The 16,372-nt window shown below is 38.0% G+C and overlaps 1 protein-coding gene across 12 annotated transcripts in view; it reads left to right on the forward strand.

The window, feature by feature from the left end:
• Window positions 1-16,372, forward strand: part of UTRN (utrophin) — a 497,949-nt gene that overhangs the window by 339,752 nt on the left and 141,825 nt on the right. For all 12 annotated transcript variants that reach the window (XM_072826596.1, XM_072826601.1, XM_072826576.1 and 9 more), the window contains one exon: window positions 9,690-9,862. In XM_072826596.1, the coding sequence (XP_072682697.1) occupies window positions 9,690-9,862 (173 nt within the window). The remainder of the gene's footprint in view (window positions 1-9,689; window positions 9,863-16,372) is intronic.

The raw sequence follows: 16,372 nt of genomic DNA on the forward strand, positions 1-16,372 counted from the left end.
CTTCTTTTTTGCTCTGTGTAATTGAGACCAAACTCTTAAGCTTGGGGCTCAGGAGAAAACAGTTGTGGGCTGCAGGTCATTAGTGAGGTGAGCAGGAGGGAATCCTGGACTTCCCAGAGCAACAGGAGACCATGCCAGCCTCGTGGAACACAGCTACCTGGAATTATAGAAGCAGGTCTATTCCTTGCGAACCCCGAAGTCCATGAGAAGACGGACCCACGGTGGGGTGGCTAACATGTCCCCGCGCAAATGCAGCTGCTCATGGACCATAGCTCAAAGGCAAGGCTTGTCAAGGATTTTACAAAGGATTTTAAAGTATAGCCAGAAAAGATACGGATTTTAGAAGTTAAAAGCTGTTATCTGAAGGAAGTTCGCTGGAAAGATGTAGGCTTCAAGGGCTACTGGACGATGATTGGTTTGAACTTCAGCTTACGGGAATTGCTGACAAAATTTGAAAAGGTATGCAGAAAGTGGACTTCATGAATGTACTTTTTTCCCCCTTCCTTGTCTGTTTTTTTTTTTTTTTAACTGTGCATTTACATGGCAGATCTTCTCTTGACTCTTTGATTATTTAATTCCTAAGGCATATTTGATTTGATATCCTCTTTTACCTTTTTTTTTTTTTTTTCCAACTAAAGAGCAAATTCGCAATTCTTTCCTTTGGTCAGGAGGGCTTCTCATGATGCCTGTCAGTGTTAGAATTCCACATCAGAAGTGATCCTTTGTACTCAAGTCGACTGGTAATTTAATTGAAAGTTATTTTGGAAAGAAAAAAAAAAAAAACAGCAACAACACTGGGTTTTCATGCCAAAGTCTGACTTCATCAGGCATGGGTTCTGTTTTCCATAGCCCATCAGGCTTCTCTCCCTGCAGTCGGAGGAGCTCTGCCTTTCCCAGCCTGCTTTCTGAAGATTCAGTTCTGAGTAGGAAGAAGATGCCTCCCAGTGACAAGGGCACATCCGATCTTAAACATTTTCTTTTCATTTATGAGTGTCTTGTTTTATATGTGGAGTGCTTGCATGCACTGTGAAGCTTTAACGCTTGGATCATTAATTTTGCACTTAGTTCTTTTTTTCCATAGGAAAGTTCTTGGCACACTCTAGGATTGAGCCCAGCCTGCCAAAGCTACCTTACATTTATAGTTAAACAAAACAGAAAACCTCAACGTGCTGCTTATGGGCTCCTGCCCTTCCCTAGCCTTTGGATGCCAAGCACTTATCTTCTTTCAACTTCCAGTCTTTAAAGAAAAATAAAGAAGTGAAGTAATTGCACTGTGTGCATAAATCAATTATCAGTTGTTAAAGCTGTGCTCGGTGGCTTCACCGTGAAAACCCTGTGGTTCGTTACAAGTAAGCAAGACTGTATTGAGTCATTAAAGGAATAATGGGCTTTTTCTTATGAAACTACAATTGCCAGAGGAAAAAGGCATAAAACCATGTCATCTGAAAAATTTAGAAGTTTTTCCAGAACAATTGCACTTATTGCTTCCCTCCTGGTGATAGAAACAGTGTAGTGGGAAGACTATGGATAAAGAAGAATGTAGCTTCTTCTGGCTGGAAGCTCCCCCCTCCCCCATCTCTCCTGCACCCCAACTGTAGTAATAAGGATTGTAACACAGGACGCACTTTGATCTCTCACTTTAATATGTTGTTAAGCACCTAAATTCCTTAGAGTGGGGATGGTTCCCACTTGGTCACCATTTAAAAGGGGCAGAGGAGGCAGAGAATATCTTTTTTATGGCATCTGGGAACAGCAGGTGACAAACTTTATGACCATCAAGAGATCTGTTAGCTTGGTTTGTATAGATTTGTCTGTTTCTTCCTAAAAAGGTATAGGGCATATGTTGCATGAATAATTCATTACTTAGACCCCCTAAGAGGCAGTAATTGTGGGCAATAGCTGGACTTTTGTATTGTAATTGCTGCTATTAGTCTTAAAAGCCTAGGTCAGATACCAGAGGTTATTAACCTGCCTGGTCTTCTGGCCATTTTATTGGCAGTTACAAGTTCTGGTCATATTAATATATTTCCTCTTTTAACTCCCAGACCTTACTATCTGCCTATTTCTTATTCTTACTTTAGTAGTTGAATTGACAGTAAAAGAAGTCTGCTGGCTTATTCCTATCAAAGGCTTGATTTGAGATTTTTTTTTTTTTGAGACAGAGGCAAATTCAAAGAAACAATCCTGTTGCCATTCACAATCTGAAGTTCTCCGTATATGTTTATGTTTTAGAGACGCTTTTATAAAAATCTGTTTGAGAGTTACTCTCTTTGCCATATTTCTTTTGTAGGAAGTTGTCGTACATGAATATATTTTTTCTCCACGTCAGGTATTTTTTTAAAAATCCTTTGTGTATTTTCACAAAAGCTGTCCCATATAGTATAGCCTTTGCTACATTGATTCATTGCCAGGAAAACTGGTGTTATGGAAAGGTGCCACTACCTCACACTTCTCAAATACAACTGCCTACCTTCCCCCAGCTCTGAAAGCAATAATGCCATTTTTAAGCAAGGACCAAGGCCTTCTGCTGTAATGCAAAAGCCATATGATACCTTCAGAAGCTGAATAACAGATTTTTCCTTAGTTCTTTTACTTTCAGTTCCCTTAGACCCGTCTTTTCCTCAGTATTAGTGATCTGCTTCTTGAGAGAATACTGACCATAGTGATTTAACACTTCTCATGTCAGTAGTTGAAATTCTGCAGTCTGAGATTTAGGTTGTCATAGCAAAAAAGGTAATTTTGCTGTGCTCCTGAAGCCACTTCAGGCTGTAAGAACACAAGGGTCCAAAGTTGGGATATGGTGGGTCTTCCAGTGATGGTTAATCTGAAAAATTATAAACTGCTCAGTAATTGAAATTTCCAAATGACTGCAGACCTTCACCATAACTTCAAGACAGCAATTGACTTGTGAGACAAATTGAAAGGGAGTATTCCGATTGACATTTTTGAATTTCAGAGACATCCAGTGGTTTTGTGATTTATATTGGAAATCTGTATAAACATGAATGATTGGCACATGATTGCAGTCTGTGATTTTGTTATCTAGTCTCAAAATGGGTGATAACCAGGATTGGTTTTCCAGCATAGGCAGGGTGGACAAATTATACTTGTACTCATTCCTAATCTCTTAGAGCCAGAAAAGGCAATGCTGAATATCCCTGGAAATCCAGAAGGCAAGAGATGTTCTCTACTACTCCCTCAAGGTGACAGCTCACCAAGGATCAGGAAATCCCAGCTGACAGAAACCACCTGTATCCCAGACTGGTGGTAAAGAGGAGGTTGAGACTGGAACCTCTTACCAAGGGAGGATGACCTTGTGGCAAGATGTGCCTGCCAGCAAGCAGACCCTTTTCATTAAACCAAGTGATGAGGGGTGAGCACTGTGACCATGTGCACAGCGTGATTGATTACTCTGGCCAAACTTACAGTTGACTTGACATAGAAAGCTGGTGTACCAACATACCTCTCTGAAATCCTATGAGTTGGTGTTAGTGTCACCTTGATTTTAGTGAATTAATTTTCTCCTTGAAAGTACTAAGTAAAAGGAGGTATCTGATGGCTTCAGTGCCTAATATACTGTCACACTTGAGCCATTTGCATTGTGTACTGTCTATTCCATTTATTTAGTAGTCACAGAGGATAGAGTAATGGACAGTTGTAGCTCGTTGACATTTTGAGAGACTGATGTCTTTTTATTAATTTATGCAGTTCTGCTGCTAGGTGATTAATGGTAATGACAGTTTTTTAATTGGGGGGGATATGTGTGCATGTGCATATGTCTGTGTCTGAGTAATACTACTCTCTTGCTGAACCCTATGGGGAAGGTGACTTCCCATAGTGATAGAAAGAAAGCACTCAATGATAAATTTGCTTTATGGCATTTACCTCCTTCAGGAAGAGTACTTTTAAAAATTATAATTTGAAGCTATATTTTATTGCCCAATTTGCAATGTTTAATATTCAAACAAATGTGTACTTGAAGACACAGTAAACTTCCAATTTCAAGGTCTATTCATTTGTTCAACAGTTAGCAAATATTTATGAGGTGTAGAGTTTGTACCAGGCATTGGGCTGAGTTCAGGGATGGAGTAGGGGATAAGATAGGCATTCCCCCCATTGAACTTAATGGCGTAAGGGGCAGATACAGACTTTAAACAGGGAAAATCTCTTACTACAAGTGTGTCATGCAGCAAATGTAGAGGGAGCTATGAGGGTAACAGGTAGCCCTAATCTAACCCAGGTGCAGAGAATCTATACTGCAGAAATTACATTTAAACTGGGACTTAAAAGATGGGTTTGAGGTTAATGGTTTTGAGGTGAATGCATATGGAGAAAGAAACATCTTTCTGAGCAATAGGACAGATCAGGAGGTGAGAGTTGGGTGCTCTGGGATTATAGTTTTAAACATTTAACATGTCATTATCTTTGGGTTTTCAGACCTGTTCAGTTTTGATTCTGTTGTCTGATTTGGGGGAATTAAGGTGGGGCAGTAATATGGCTACACAAAGCATTTAATAACTGCTCCTAAGAAACTTGTGTTCATGTCGATCAAACCTGCTCAGTTAAGGAGGGAGGCCATTGTGTTTTAATTCACTAGGATTTTAATATGTTTCAGTAACAACTGGTATAGATTCAAGGATTTGGAACACTTTTTGGTTATGAAAGATACTTTGATTAAGAGCAGTGTTTGGTGTGTTGAAATTTAAACCATATTTTGTTTATTGATTCTTTATCATTGCAAGTTGGCTTGTTCAAATTATCTTGGAAGGGCAGTTAATTGTGAGCCTGTTCCACTTAGTAATTTAACTTTTTTTCGACCCTGTTGTCTAACATTTTTGTAATCATAGATAATGGGAAAAGGCATTACTGGCATTGGTTTCTTATTTAACAAATGCTGCTGTAGACCAGGTAATATTACTTTCTGTTGTCTGTCAAATGTGATTCCATAATTATTAATAGAGTGATTAAAATCTATGCGATTAGTTGTTGAATGAAAATGTAGCTTATAAATAATTAATTGAATAGTTTATTGAAATTAATCATAATAATTAGTTGAATAGTTAATTGCAATTACCATCCCAGAGGCTTCACAAAAGCCCCAAAGCATATTTACATATCATATAATGACCTCTCATGATGTTATTTGGTTGTTATATTATTTTTGGGTAATATCTGACTTGTTACAAAAAAGTTATGATTCCTCCTTTTCAAAACCTAAATCTCTGGCAACAATCCCACTGAGCTCCTGTTAATCAATCCCATACTGTCTCTGAATTCCAGTCTTGTTTTTGAAAGGAACAGTGGATTTCTTTTCCCCTAATGGTTAACTTTGTTGATTTAGCCCGAGCCTTTGGATACGGTAGGGAAGTCGTTGCTGACCTTACTTCTTCACCTTCAGGAAAGGGGTTAGGACTCCTTCAGAGAAAACATTGCTGTGGCCATGTAGGGTTAGGTAAATATGCCATGCAAAAATAAACCAAAATTATGTGAACAAGTTCTGAAGAGGTTGAATATATTCCAGCACCAATTCAGTTGCTGAATTCTAATGGTACTATATTCTTAATCTCTGTTTCCTAGCAGAGGGTTCAAGCAGTTCTGCTTATTATAACCCAGTTTTTTTGCTCACATGGTTATAGCCACTATTGATTATAGAACATTAGAAAGAAGTAAAATTGGGGCACCTGGGTGGTTCAGTCAGTTAACATGTCTCTCTTCAGCTCAGGTCATGATCTCAGGGTCCTGGGATTGAGCCCCATGTCAGGCTCCCTGCTCAGGGAGGAGCCTGCTTCTCTCATTCTCTCTCCCCACTCATGTAGTCCCCCTTGCGCCCCCCCCTCCACTCTCTTTCTCAAATAAATAAATAAATAAAGTCTTAAAAAAAGTAAAATGTATGTGACTTACATTGTAAAGTGTCAGCATATAATATCTCTGTAGGTTAGGTAATTAGAGAAATGTCCAGTTAGGGGCAAAATTGGTATGGAAATATCAGTTATTAAATAAGCAAGCAAATACATATTTTCCTTTATTTATGAGGTTAATTTTGACCTGGGCAGTGGGTGTTGTGCACAAGAGACTTATCAGTGAATCTCTGTGAGATTTGTAGCTATCTTCTGGAAGGCTGTGCTGACAGTGTACAGCTTATGCATTTGATGGTGTTTTCCTATATAGTCCTTTTATCCTAACCCCTGGCTTCTCCTAACCTTCTACATTATGCTTATATTCTTAGAAGGTATGTTTCAATTGAATCCTTACATACCCCTTTGTCTTGTTTTTAAATGTTAGTTCAACTGCTTGAATACTTTGCTTTGGCCTCTCTCTGCACATGACTGGCTTATGTTAAATGCTTGGGAGAGCATTGCTTTGTGCTTCTGCATGGATTACATTCCCATAACTAATTATCAATAACTATTTTGTGCTGCTTAATGTTCAGAATGGGTTACAGGTGACAGAGGTGAGCATTATTAGGGCAAGTCCCTCAGCTATGCAGTGAGAGTAAACTCTCCTTCATGGAATTTCAATTTATTTTAGCATTTGGTGTGCTACATCAGGGTCATGATCTAACAGACTCCTGTGCTGGCATCTTGATTTTAAAACCAGTGTATCATTGTACAATCATCTATGAAGGAACGTAATTCATTAACTCCATATAATTCTAAATTTCCAGTGAAAGATTAGGCAGGGTTTTGCACTGCAAGCTTCTAAATAATTGTAGGTTTAGGTTCCCATATTAAATTTTTTTAATGAAGAGATTAAACAAAATGATTACTGCACTCCCTTCCAATTGTGTAATTGTCTGATTTTCCTTGGCATTATAGTGGTTAATATGTCAGTCAAGATGAACTTGATATTTTCATTCATGCATTTATACATTTATCTATCTACCTATCTGTTTTACTCTAGGCTCATTCTGTGTAGCAGAGACTGTGAAGAATACAGAAGAAATATTAAGATGATTTTTCTGACTTTAGGAGCTTTTAATATATTTGGCCAAGTAAATATGCCACCCAATTTTAGTTACATAAAACAAAATAATGTAGGCTGATTTCCTTTTCTCTGATCATTTTCTGGTTGTTGATCTTCTTCCTAACTTTTGTGGAGGCTCATGTGTGAAAGGGTTTTTCACATACTGAAATATGCATATATGATGTTTGGTAGTTTTCTTAACCAAGTCCTGATAGAAATACCTACAATCATGACTGGCCAGTGATGGTGCTCTGTTGTACTCCATTTGTCTTTGTGGCCGGGTTGGAAAAGGCATCACTTGATTGGATATCAGGAGCCAAATTTGGTCTATACTCTTGGTAACCAGATTTCCTGATGTTGTAGGATACTTCCATGAAGCTTAAAAAGTGTTTATGGATGTTAATATACTTCTGTCTTCCTACTTCTCTTGACTATGAAAGGAAGCAAATATGTCAGGCTACTTCAGGAAGTAGTAGTTGGAAGTTTCCCTGTGATTTGGGGTGTAGTTCATTAATAATGATTAGGAACCTGTACAGGAAATTTGAGTGCAGATTCATGTTGGCATTAGAGAGCAAAGAGATGCCTTGCTCATGGTGTCATTGAGCTTCTTTTTGTTAAGATTTTATTTCTTTATTTTAGAGAGAGCATGCGGGAGCACAGATGGGGGGAGGGGCAGAGAGATAGGAAGAAGCTGACTCTCCTATGAGCAGGGAGCCACTTGCAAGGCTCAATTCCAGGATTCTAGGATCATGACCAGAGTTGAAGGCAGATGCTTAACCGACTGAGCCACCCAGCACCCCTATTGTTGAGCTTCTTAAGAAAGATGGTTATCGTGCATATGTACAACATGAACCTAAAATCATTGATCTTTTTATATATCTCTTTAGATGTCTTAAAATGCATTTCAGAACACAAAAATAGAACAGTTACATCCTAAAGAATAAGGACTAGGTTCAGATGATGACACCAAAGAACCTTTCAATACAATTTTACTTACCTTTTTCTTTTTCACCGAGAATTTCTATTTGAAGCATCCCAAACTGAAATTATATTGAGATTGCCATTTTCCATGCATAATGTCCAGCCTGAGTACCTTGAATCAGGACCTGGCTCTGTCCCCTGTTCCCCTGTTGGTGTCTGCTTTGCAGTCTGTGGGATAGAGGTGCTAGGGAAATGCACAAGAGTCATCAAACTCCTGAGTTTTTGTTTGGTGGTGAACACCAATTATGTGTGTACCCAAATCACACTTTGCAGGTAAACCTTTGGCTCAGGTCATGATCCCAGGGTCCTGGGACTGAGGTCCCTGCTCAGTGGGAAGTCTTTTCCTTCTCCCTCTGCTGCTCCCCCCTGCTTATGCTCTCTCACTCTCAAATAAATAAATAAAATCTTAAGAGGAAACAAAAATGTCCTTTAATTTTTTTGTATAGATATTATACTATTTTGATATTTTGTACAGTTTTTGGATGTATGTATATACAATGATATATAAAAACATATGCTAATTTAAACACCTATCTTAAATAAACATCATAATGTATAGTTTTGTATCCTTCACTTTTAAACTTAATATTATATACCATTAAAGTATTATGATAGTTTCTAGTATTTTACTTTAAAAACAATTAATGTGATAAATGTGTTTATACATAAATCTTGTAGGATAGGTGATTTCAACAATATTAAGGCTTTTGATACAGATTGCCAAAATACGTCTTCAAAGTCCAAACCATTCTTTATTTTTAATTTATAACAAGTCTTATTTTATAGTAAAATTCACTTTAGAAAAAATTTTTTTCTATTTAACAGGACAAATATTATTTTGTCATAAGTTTTTAGTTCTTAATGAGGGTAAACATTTTTATGAAAATGTTCTTTTTTTTTTTAACTTGAATTCTGTTAACCAACATGTGGTACATCATTAGTTTCAGATGTAGTGTTAAATAATTTCTTTTAAAAGTTTAGGAATAAATTTTATTAGATTGGAAGGACAAACTATTAAATTTGTCCAAATGTAAAAAAAAAAAGAAAAACAAACCCGACAAGTAAAATTATGTAATATTCCTGTAAAACATCATACTTTGATACTTTGAGGGCAGTTTTCCCCACTTACAAAGGGGAGAAAGAATCTGGGTATTAAGCAGGAATCAGTGATTTGGCAATAATAATTATGTAAAATTTCAAAAATTTCTCATGAATCTGAAATACTAACATTTGTGGTGCCTAGGTGGCTCAGTCGGTTAATTCTGCCTTCAGTTTAGGTCAGGTTCTTGGAGCCCTGGGGTCAATCACCATATCAAGCTCCCTGCTTAGCTGGGGAGCCTGCTTCTTTCTTTGTCTCTGCCCACTCCCCACCTCTCACCCCTGCTCATGCTCTCTCTCATATAACTAAATAAAGTCTTCTAAAAAAAAAATGAAATACTAACATCATCTGACCCATTAAATTTAGATTCTAATACATTCCCTTTTTAAGAAATGGAAAATCAATATACTGAAGATTTGAAGACTATTATTTTCAACATAAGAATTGTGGACACACTTGAATTTGTTATCATTTAAGATGAATTTAACTGTTTTGATTTAAAAACAAAAAACCAAAAAAAAATAAAAAATAAAAACAAAAAACCTCATTTGTAGAATAGAAAAAAATAAAGTTCTAGATAGCAACCCCAAGGTAGTGTTGGTACTAATATCTAACATTTACATTGTCTCTGCTCTTTTCTCTTTAGGACATCCAGGCAGAAATTGATGCACATAATGACATATTTAAAAGCATTGATGGAAATAGGCAGAAGATGGTAAAAGCTTTGGGAAATTCTGAAGAGGCTACTATGCTTCAGCATCGCCTGGATGATATGAACCAAAGATGGAATGACCTAAAAGCCAAATCTGCCAGCATCAGGTCAGAACAGTCAATAGTGAAATAAAACTGGTGGGGGAGGGATATTTTATGATTTTCGTGTATCGGAAAGAGAACTGGAAGTCTTACCATCATGCTACTTTCTGAAATTTAAACGCAGAGGTGCCTGCCTGGCTCAGTTGAAAGAACATGCAGCTCTAGCTCTCAGGCTTGTGAGTTCGAGCCTCACATTGGTGCAGAGATTACTTAAAACCTTAACAAAAAAGATATAAATGCAAAATTTTTTTTAAAGCTGCAGTTTTAGCTCCATTCATATACGGGGCCTCCTGCCAAATATTGACTGTTCACAAATTTAAACATCATATATTTTTTTAAGATTGTATTTATTTATTTGAGAAAGAGAGCCCTCAAGAGAACATGAGCTCGGGAGAGGCAGATGGGGAGGGAGAGGCAGACTCCCCACTGAGCAGGGAGCCCTAAATAGGACTCCATCCCAGGACCCCAGGATCGTGACCTGAGCCGAAGGCAGATGTTTAATCAACTGAGCCACCCACGTGCCCACACATCTTATTTTAAATCTGAAACTAAGAAAAATAATTTTACCAACACCTGCTGGTTATTGAGTGTTTACCTTGACCAAGTACTCTGTTAACATCTTTACAGACATTACTTAGTACTCAAAATCTCCCATTAGGTGAATAGTAACATCCTTCCTTACATGAGGAAACAGAAGCTTAATGAATAATGGGAACTTGCCAAGTTTTTGAGCTAACAAGTGCCAAGCCAGGATTTGAACCTAGATCTTTCTGACTCTTGGCCGTAGTTGTTTTGCTTCGTCATGCTATTTGTATATCAATTGGTAAATATATTTATAGAGATTAAATATTGTTCATGGACACTGACATGGAAAACGTATGATTCATGTCTCCCTTTGGAGAGAGTAAAATTAAATCAGGGTGAATTTGAGGACCAGAGTGCTGGCTAGGAAATGACCCTGAAAAACTACCAAGGGTGACAATTATTAATGCTATTAAAAGTTTAGAATTACATTTAATAGATGGTGAACAGTACCCAATGGATATGAGTTTACAGGAAACTGAGAAGGTGCTACTGAGCAAAGATCAAAAAGAGGGGGGCACCTTGGTGGCTCAGTGGTTGAGCATCTACCTTTGGCTCAGGGCGTGATCCCGGGGTCCTGAGCATGCTTCTCCTTCTGCCTGTGTCTTTGCCTCTTTCTGGGTCTCTCATGAATAAATAAATAGAATATATTTTTTAAAAAAAGATCCTAAAGAGGAATGCTGGTAGAAAGACCTAGATCTTGGAGTACCTGGGTGGTTCAGTTGGTTGAGCATCTGACTCTTGATTTCAGCTCAGGTCATGATCTCAGGGTTGTGAGATGGAGCTGTGCATTGGGTTCTGTGCTCAGCTCAGAGTTTGCTTGTCCCTCTCCCTCCTTCTGCTCACAGACTCTCTTTCCCTTTTTCTCAAATAAATAAAACCTAAACAAGCAACAAAAACACAAAGAAAGACCCAGATCTTACATCTGGGTCAGTTTCTTTTAAGGTTCAGAAACTGTATGATGTATTGAAAAGTGTACAACCTTAAACAAAATGATCGTAAGTTGGATTCTTTGACTTTGCTGTTTACTTACTGATCTTAGACAAGTCCCTCAGTTTCCCTGAGCTATAGCTTTCTCATTCACACAATCAAGATATAAATATTTAATCCATAGGATTGCTGTGAAGATTGAATGGGATAATCTGGTAGTTCCTTCACCTACATAAAGGTTGTCTAATATAGTATCTAGTTTGTTTTTGTTTTTGTTTAAATATAAAGGGGCTCAGTGGATCTGCTTCATCTGGCTTCTGGATTTTGTAGAATCAGCATCTAGAGAGTAGAAATCTTTCGTGATTATTTATTGTGAATAAACTTTAAAAAAAATTTCTTTCTAAAGAGGTGTCCTGAAAGGTTTTATTCTTTGGCATCTCGTAGAGGGAGATTCACACTTCTTTTTACCCTTAAGGGAAGGGGGTAATTTATCATGACCATGGCAGCCCCTTTGTAAAGATCCTCTTGGAAATTATGTCAACATCAGCCAACTACTTTTTTTGATGAGAGGAAAATTTGGGAGTATTGCATAGTGAGAGAATATACTTATGCTTATTTTAAGAATGAAATATCAAGGGATGCCTGGGTGGCTCTGTGGTTGAGCATCTGCCTTTGGCTCAGGTCGTGATCCTGGGGTCCTGGGATCAAGTCCACAACAGGCTCCTCACAGGGGGCCAGCTTCTCCCTCTGCCTTTCTCTCTCTCTGTCTCATGAATAAATAAATAAAATCTTAAAAAAATTAAAGGATTGAAATTTCAACTGGCCAAATCCCATTGAGTTGTAACTTTCTGTTCCTCAGAAATAAAAATAAATAAAGTGATTTAAAATGTTAATTCAGTGAAAAACATTCACTGAGGTCCTAGCAAAACCAACATCTGATCTAACAAGTAAAAAGTTACAGTGTTGGCCCTGGGAAGGATTGTGTGTGTGGTGCTGGAATTTTGATACTTTGGAGGATGAATTCTGTAGGAAGGAGAGTTTATTGAAGGCTTACATCATAAAGAGATAATTCCAAATGGAAAGCTACAGACAAAAAACATCTTTGATCTTCCACAGATGCTATTCCTAAGCCAATCAAGTCACATTTTTTTCTGACCTGAAAATAAAAATCTCATAAACTTGCAATAGTATCTTTAAAAAAAAAAGATTTATTCATTTATTTGACACAGAGCACAAGCAGGGGAAGCAGCAGAGGGAGAAGGAGAAGCAGGTCTCCCACTGAGTGTGGAGGCCAACACTGGACTCTATCCCAGGACCCTGGAATCATGACCTGAGCCCAAGGCAAATGCTTACCTGACTGAGCCACCCAGGCACCCTGTTGCAATATTATCTAATAAATAAATTAATATTATTTTTAGAATATGGGAGAGTAAACTTTTGCTGGTAGATTTCTACATCAAGATAGATCACATATTCCAGTAAAGTGTGTGTGTGTGTGTGTGTGTGTTTAAGATTTTATTTATTTATTCATGAGAGACACAGAGAGAGAGGCAGAGACACAGGCAGAGGGAGAAGCACGCTCCATGCAGGGAGCCTGACTTGGGACTCGATCCCAGGTCTCCAGGATCACACCCCAGGCTGCAGGCGGCACCAAACCGCTGCACCACCAGGGCTGCCCAAAGTGTGTGTTTTTTAAGTTTAAAATTTTTTAAATTTAAATTCTAGTTAGTTCATATGCAATTCAGTCTTGGTTCAGAAGTAGAGTTCAGTGGCTCATCCTTTACATATAACACCCAGTGCTCATCATGGGCTCCCCATGCTCCCCTTAGTACTCATAACCTATCCCATCCCCCACCTCCCTCGCTCCATCAATCCCCAATTTGTTCTCTAGAGTTAAGAGTCTCTCATGATTTGTTTCCCTCTCTCTCTCTCTCTCTTTTCCCCCTTCCTGAATGTTAATTGGTTCGTAAAGTGTGTTATTAATGTGATTAGAATTAAAAGAATTTTTAGCCTCATTACCGACCTCTGGAGATTCAGGCATTTATTCAAGCAGTTAATAAGAACAAACTTCTGTGTTTAAGGCATTGCAAATAATAAACAAGACATGCTGCCTGTCCTAGCAGGCTCACAGGTCTATCCAGGTTAAGGTGGGTTCAATGAAGGGTGGTTACTTTCTCTTCAGATGATTATCAAAGGCTTCATGAAAGAGCCATTCACTAAGCTGAGCCTCAAAGGGTGTATATTCTCCAGATGGACTGTAAACCCTGGAGAAGGACATGTAAATAGGAGGCTTGACATAATACTGTTTTCACAGAATAGTGAAGAAGTTCAATCTGTCTGAGACTAGAGTTTTCTGTGGGTATGGAGGGGAAAGATTGTGGCCAGAAAAAAAGGTGGAGAGGTGAGACACACTCATGGAACAGCTGTGTGCACCATGTTAATTCCTCTAGTAATAGAATTTGAAAACTCTTAGGTGACATGATTAAATGTGAGCTTTGGAAAGATCCCTCCCACATGCCCATGGAGGATGCTTTATTCAATAGTGTAGTTCCGAAGACAAGGAGAGCTGCTAACAGATCTCTTCAGTATCCAGGAATGGAAAGACATAAGTACTCAGTTCACGTTATTGAGACACTAAGTGAGATATCTAGAAACAAATTGCCAGTAGCCATTGGATGGACATCTCTTTGAAAGAGAGCTGTAGGCCACATAAAGAAATGGTGAGATGAGGAGTACCTAGATGGAGGTGGCAGGCAAGGCACTGTGAGTAGGCAAGAGGGCACAGCAAAGAATCCCAGGAAACCCTATTATATCAGGAATAGGTGAAGGAAAGGAAAGCCAGCAAAGGAACCTGAGAAGTGGGTGGCTCTGAGGAGAGGAGAACCAGGAGTGTTGTCAAGAGCTGAGAGAAGAAGGTTTTTCCAAGGGAGAGGTGTGGTTGGTGGTACCAGCCCCTCAGGAGGTACAGCAAGATCAGGATGACAGAGGCCAGGCGCAATGGGAAGAGCTTTGGTGACTGCTGGGACAGAGATTTGGTTGAGGTGAAAATCTGATTTCAGAGGAACCAAAGGTCAGAATGGGAAGTGGAGAAGTGGAAACAGAACTAGTCTACATAGTCTCATTTTCTCAAATAACTGTTATAAAGGGAAGAAGCGAGAGACAACACATTGCTGTAACTATGTTATGACACATAACAGCATTATAAATGTATAAGAACTGGAAGCCTAGATCTATACCTGTATTGACTTGTGTATGTTTTTTTTTTAAGATTTATTTATTTATTCATGAGAGAGAGAGAGAGAGAGAGGCAGAGACACAGGCAGAGAGAGAAGCAGGCTCCATGCAGAGAGCCTGATGTGGGACTCAATCCTGGGACTCCAGGATCACACCCTGGGCCAAAGGCAGGTGCCAAACCGCTGAGCCACTCAGGCATCTCTTGTGTATGTTTTCATATAGATCAGATATGCTTCACTAAATAAGTGAGTGATACATTCTTCATTATTAACTTCAAAAAATGGGCAAAACAAATTATCTTAACATTCATTCTTATTTGGGTATTTATAAAATATGTATACTTCTTTATACAAATATATATCAATTTGTAACTCTATGTGGTGATGGATATTAACTAGACATATTGTGGTGATCATTTGGCAATACACACCTATATTGAATCATTGTGTTGTCCACCTGAAAGTGATAGAATGTTATGTGGTAATAATATCTTAATTAAAAGAAAGATAAAACAGTTTATTATACTCAGCAATAGGCCCTCATATAGGAAGCATACCTCAAAGAGCAGTGGTACAGGATGGTGTTTAGTAGTGTTAATGCTATGGAGCTGTACTGCCTAGGTTCAGAAACCGGCTTTGCCACTCAGCAGCTGTGCCACTATGGACAGGTTATACGTCCCTTCTGTGCATTCTGTATTTCAGATTGTGCTGTAATTGTGTTAAAGTCAATGTTGTCATGGCAGGGAGCATTGCCTCTAATTTATCATCATTTTTAGAGAGAGAATGTCTGCCAAAGATTACAATAACAGCTAATATTTATTGAATATTCATATGCCGGACCTACAGAAAGTGCTTTACAGACATTACTTCCTTTGACTATGGTGTGGTCATTGGACCACTGTGTAATAATCTGTGGCTCAGTACCTTGGGTTCATATCTTAAATATTATTTTGCACTCCTTTTGGATAACTTTGATTAGACTTTTAAATACTGAAGTCCAGTGTGCGAAATATTCTTTGCAATCTACAAATTATACTCACAAGTATATATTTCACTTAGACTGATAGAAGAGACAATAGCTAATGATTTGAAATGTCAGCTAGAAGATAGCCTCTTAGGGAATTTGACAATATTTTTTACTCTCTGGAAAAATGTGATCGGAAATAAATTCAGTAATATGAATGACATGGCTTAACTTTTTATGTTAGATTTATTTAATTTAGGACTATGTTAATTAAATATCCACTTATCAGCTTAATGATGTTTAATATAGATTCTTATTAACATATGGTTTCAAAGGCCAGTGAAATTGTCAAATCTAATGAAAACAGAGTTCAAAGATAAAATTCTATCTTTCCTTTCTTTTATGAGCCTCTTAAAAATTCAGGGAACTCTTTTAAGAGCCCTGAGAGAAGATTAACCTTTAACATCATGATTACATCTAATGTTATCACATCTTACAATGTCATTGACACCACTTTTAGCTTTAGCCAGTTGATTTTACTAACCATATTGTAAAACTACTAAAATTTCCTTATCTCAAGTCGAACAGAGAAAGATTCTGTTCCTCTCTTTTTTCTTTTTTCCCATCTAGTTCAGCACTTTCTGATAGAACTTTCTGAGAAAGTGGAAGTGTTCTGTCTCTATACTGTTCAGTGTGATGGCCACTAGCCACATGTGGCATATTGAGTGCTTGAAATGTGGGTAGTGCAACTGATAATGTGAATTTCAAATTTTATTTAATTAACTTCAGCTTAAATGGAAATCGCTA

Source organism: Canis lupus, chromosome 1 (genome assembly GCF_048164855.1).
Source record: "Canis lupus baileyi chromosome 1, mCanLup2.hap1, whole genome shotgun sequence".
NCBI lineage: Eukaryota > Metazoa > Chordata > Mammalia > Carnivora > Canidae > Canis > Canis lupus.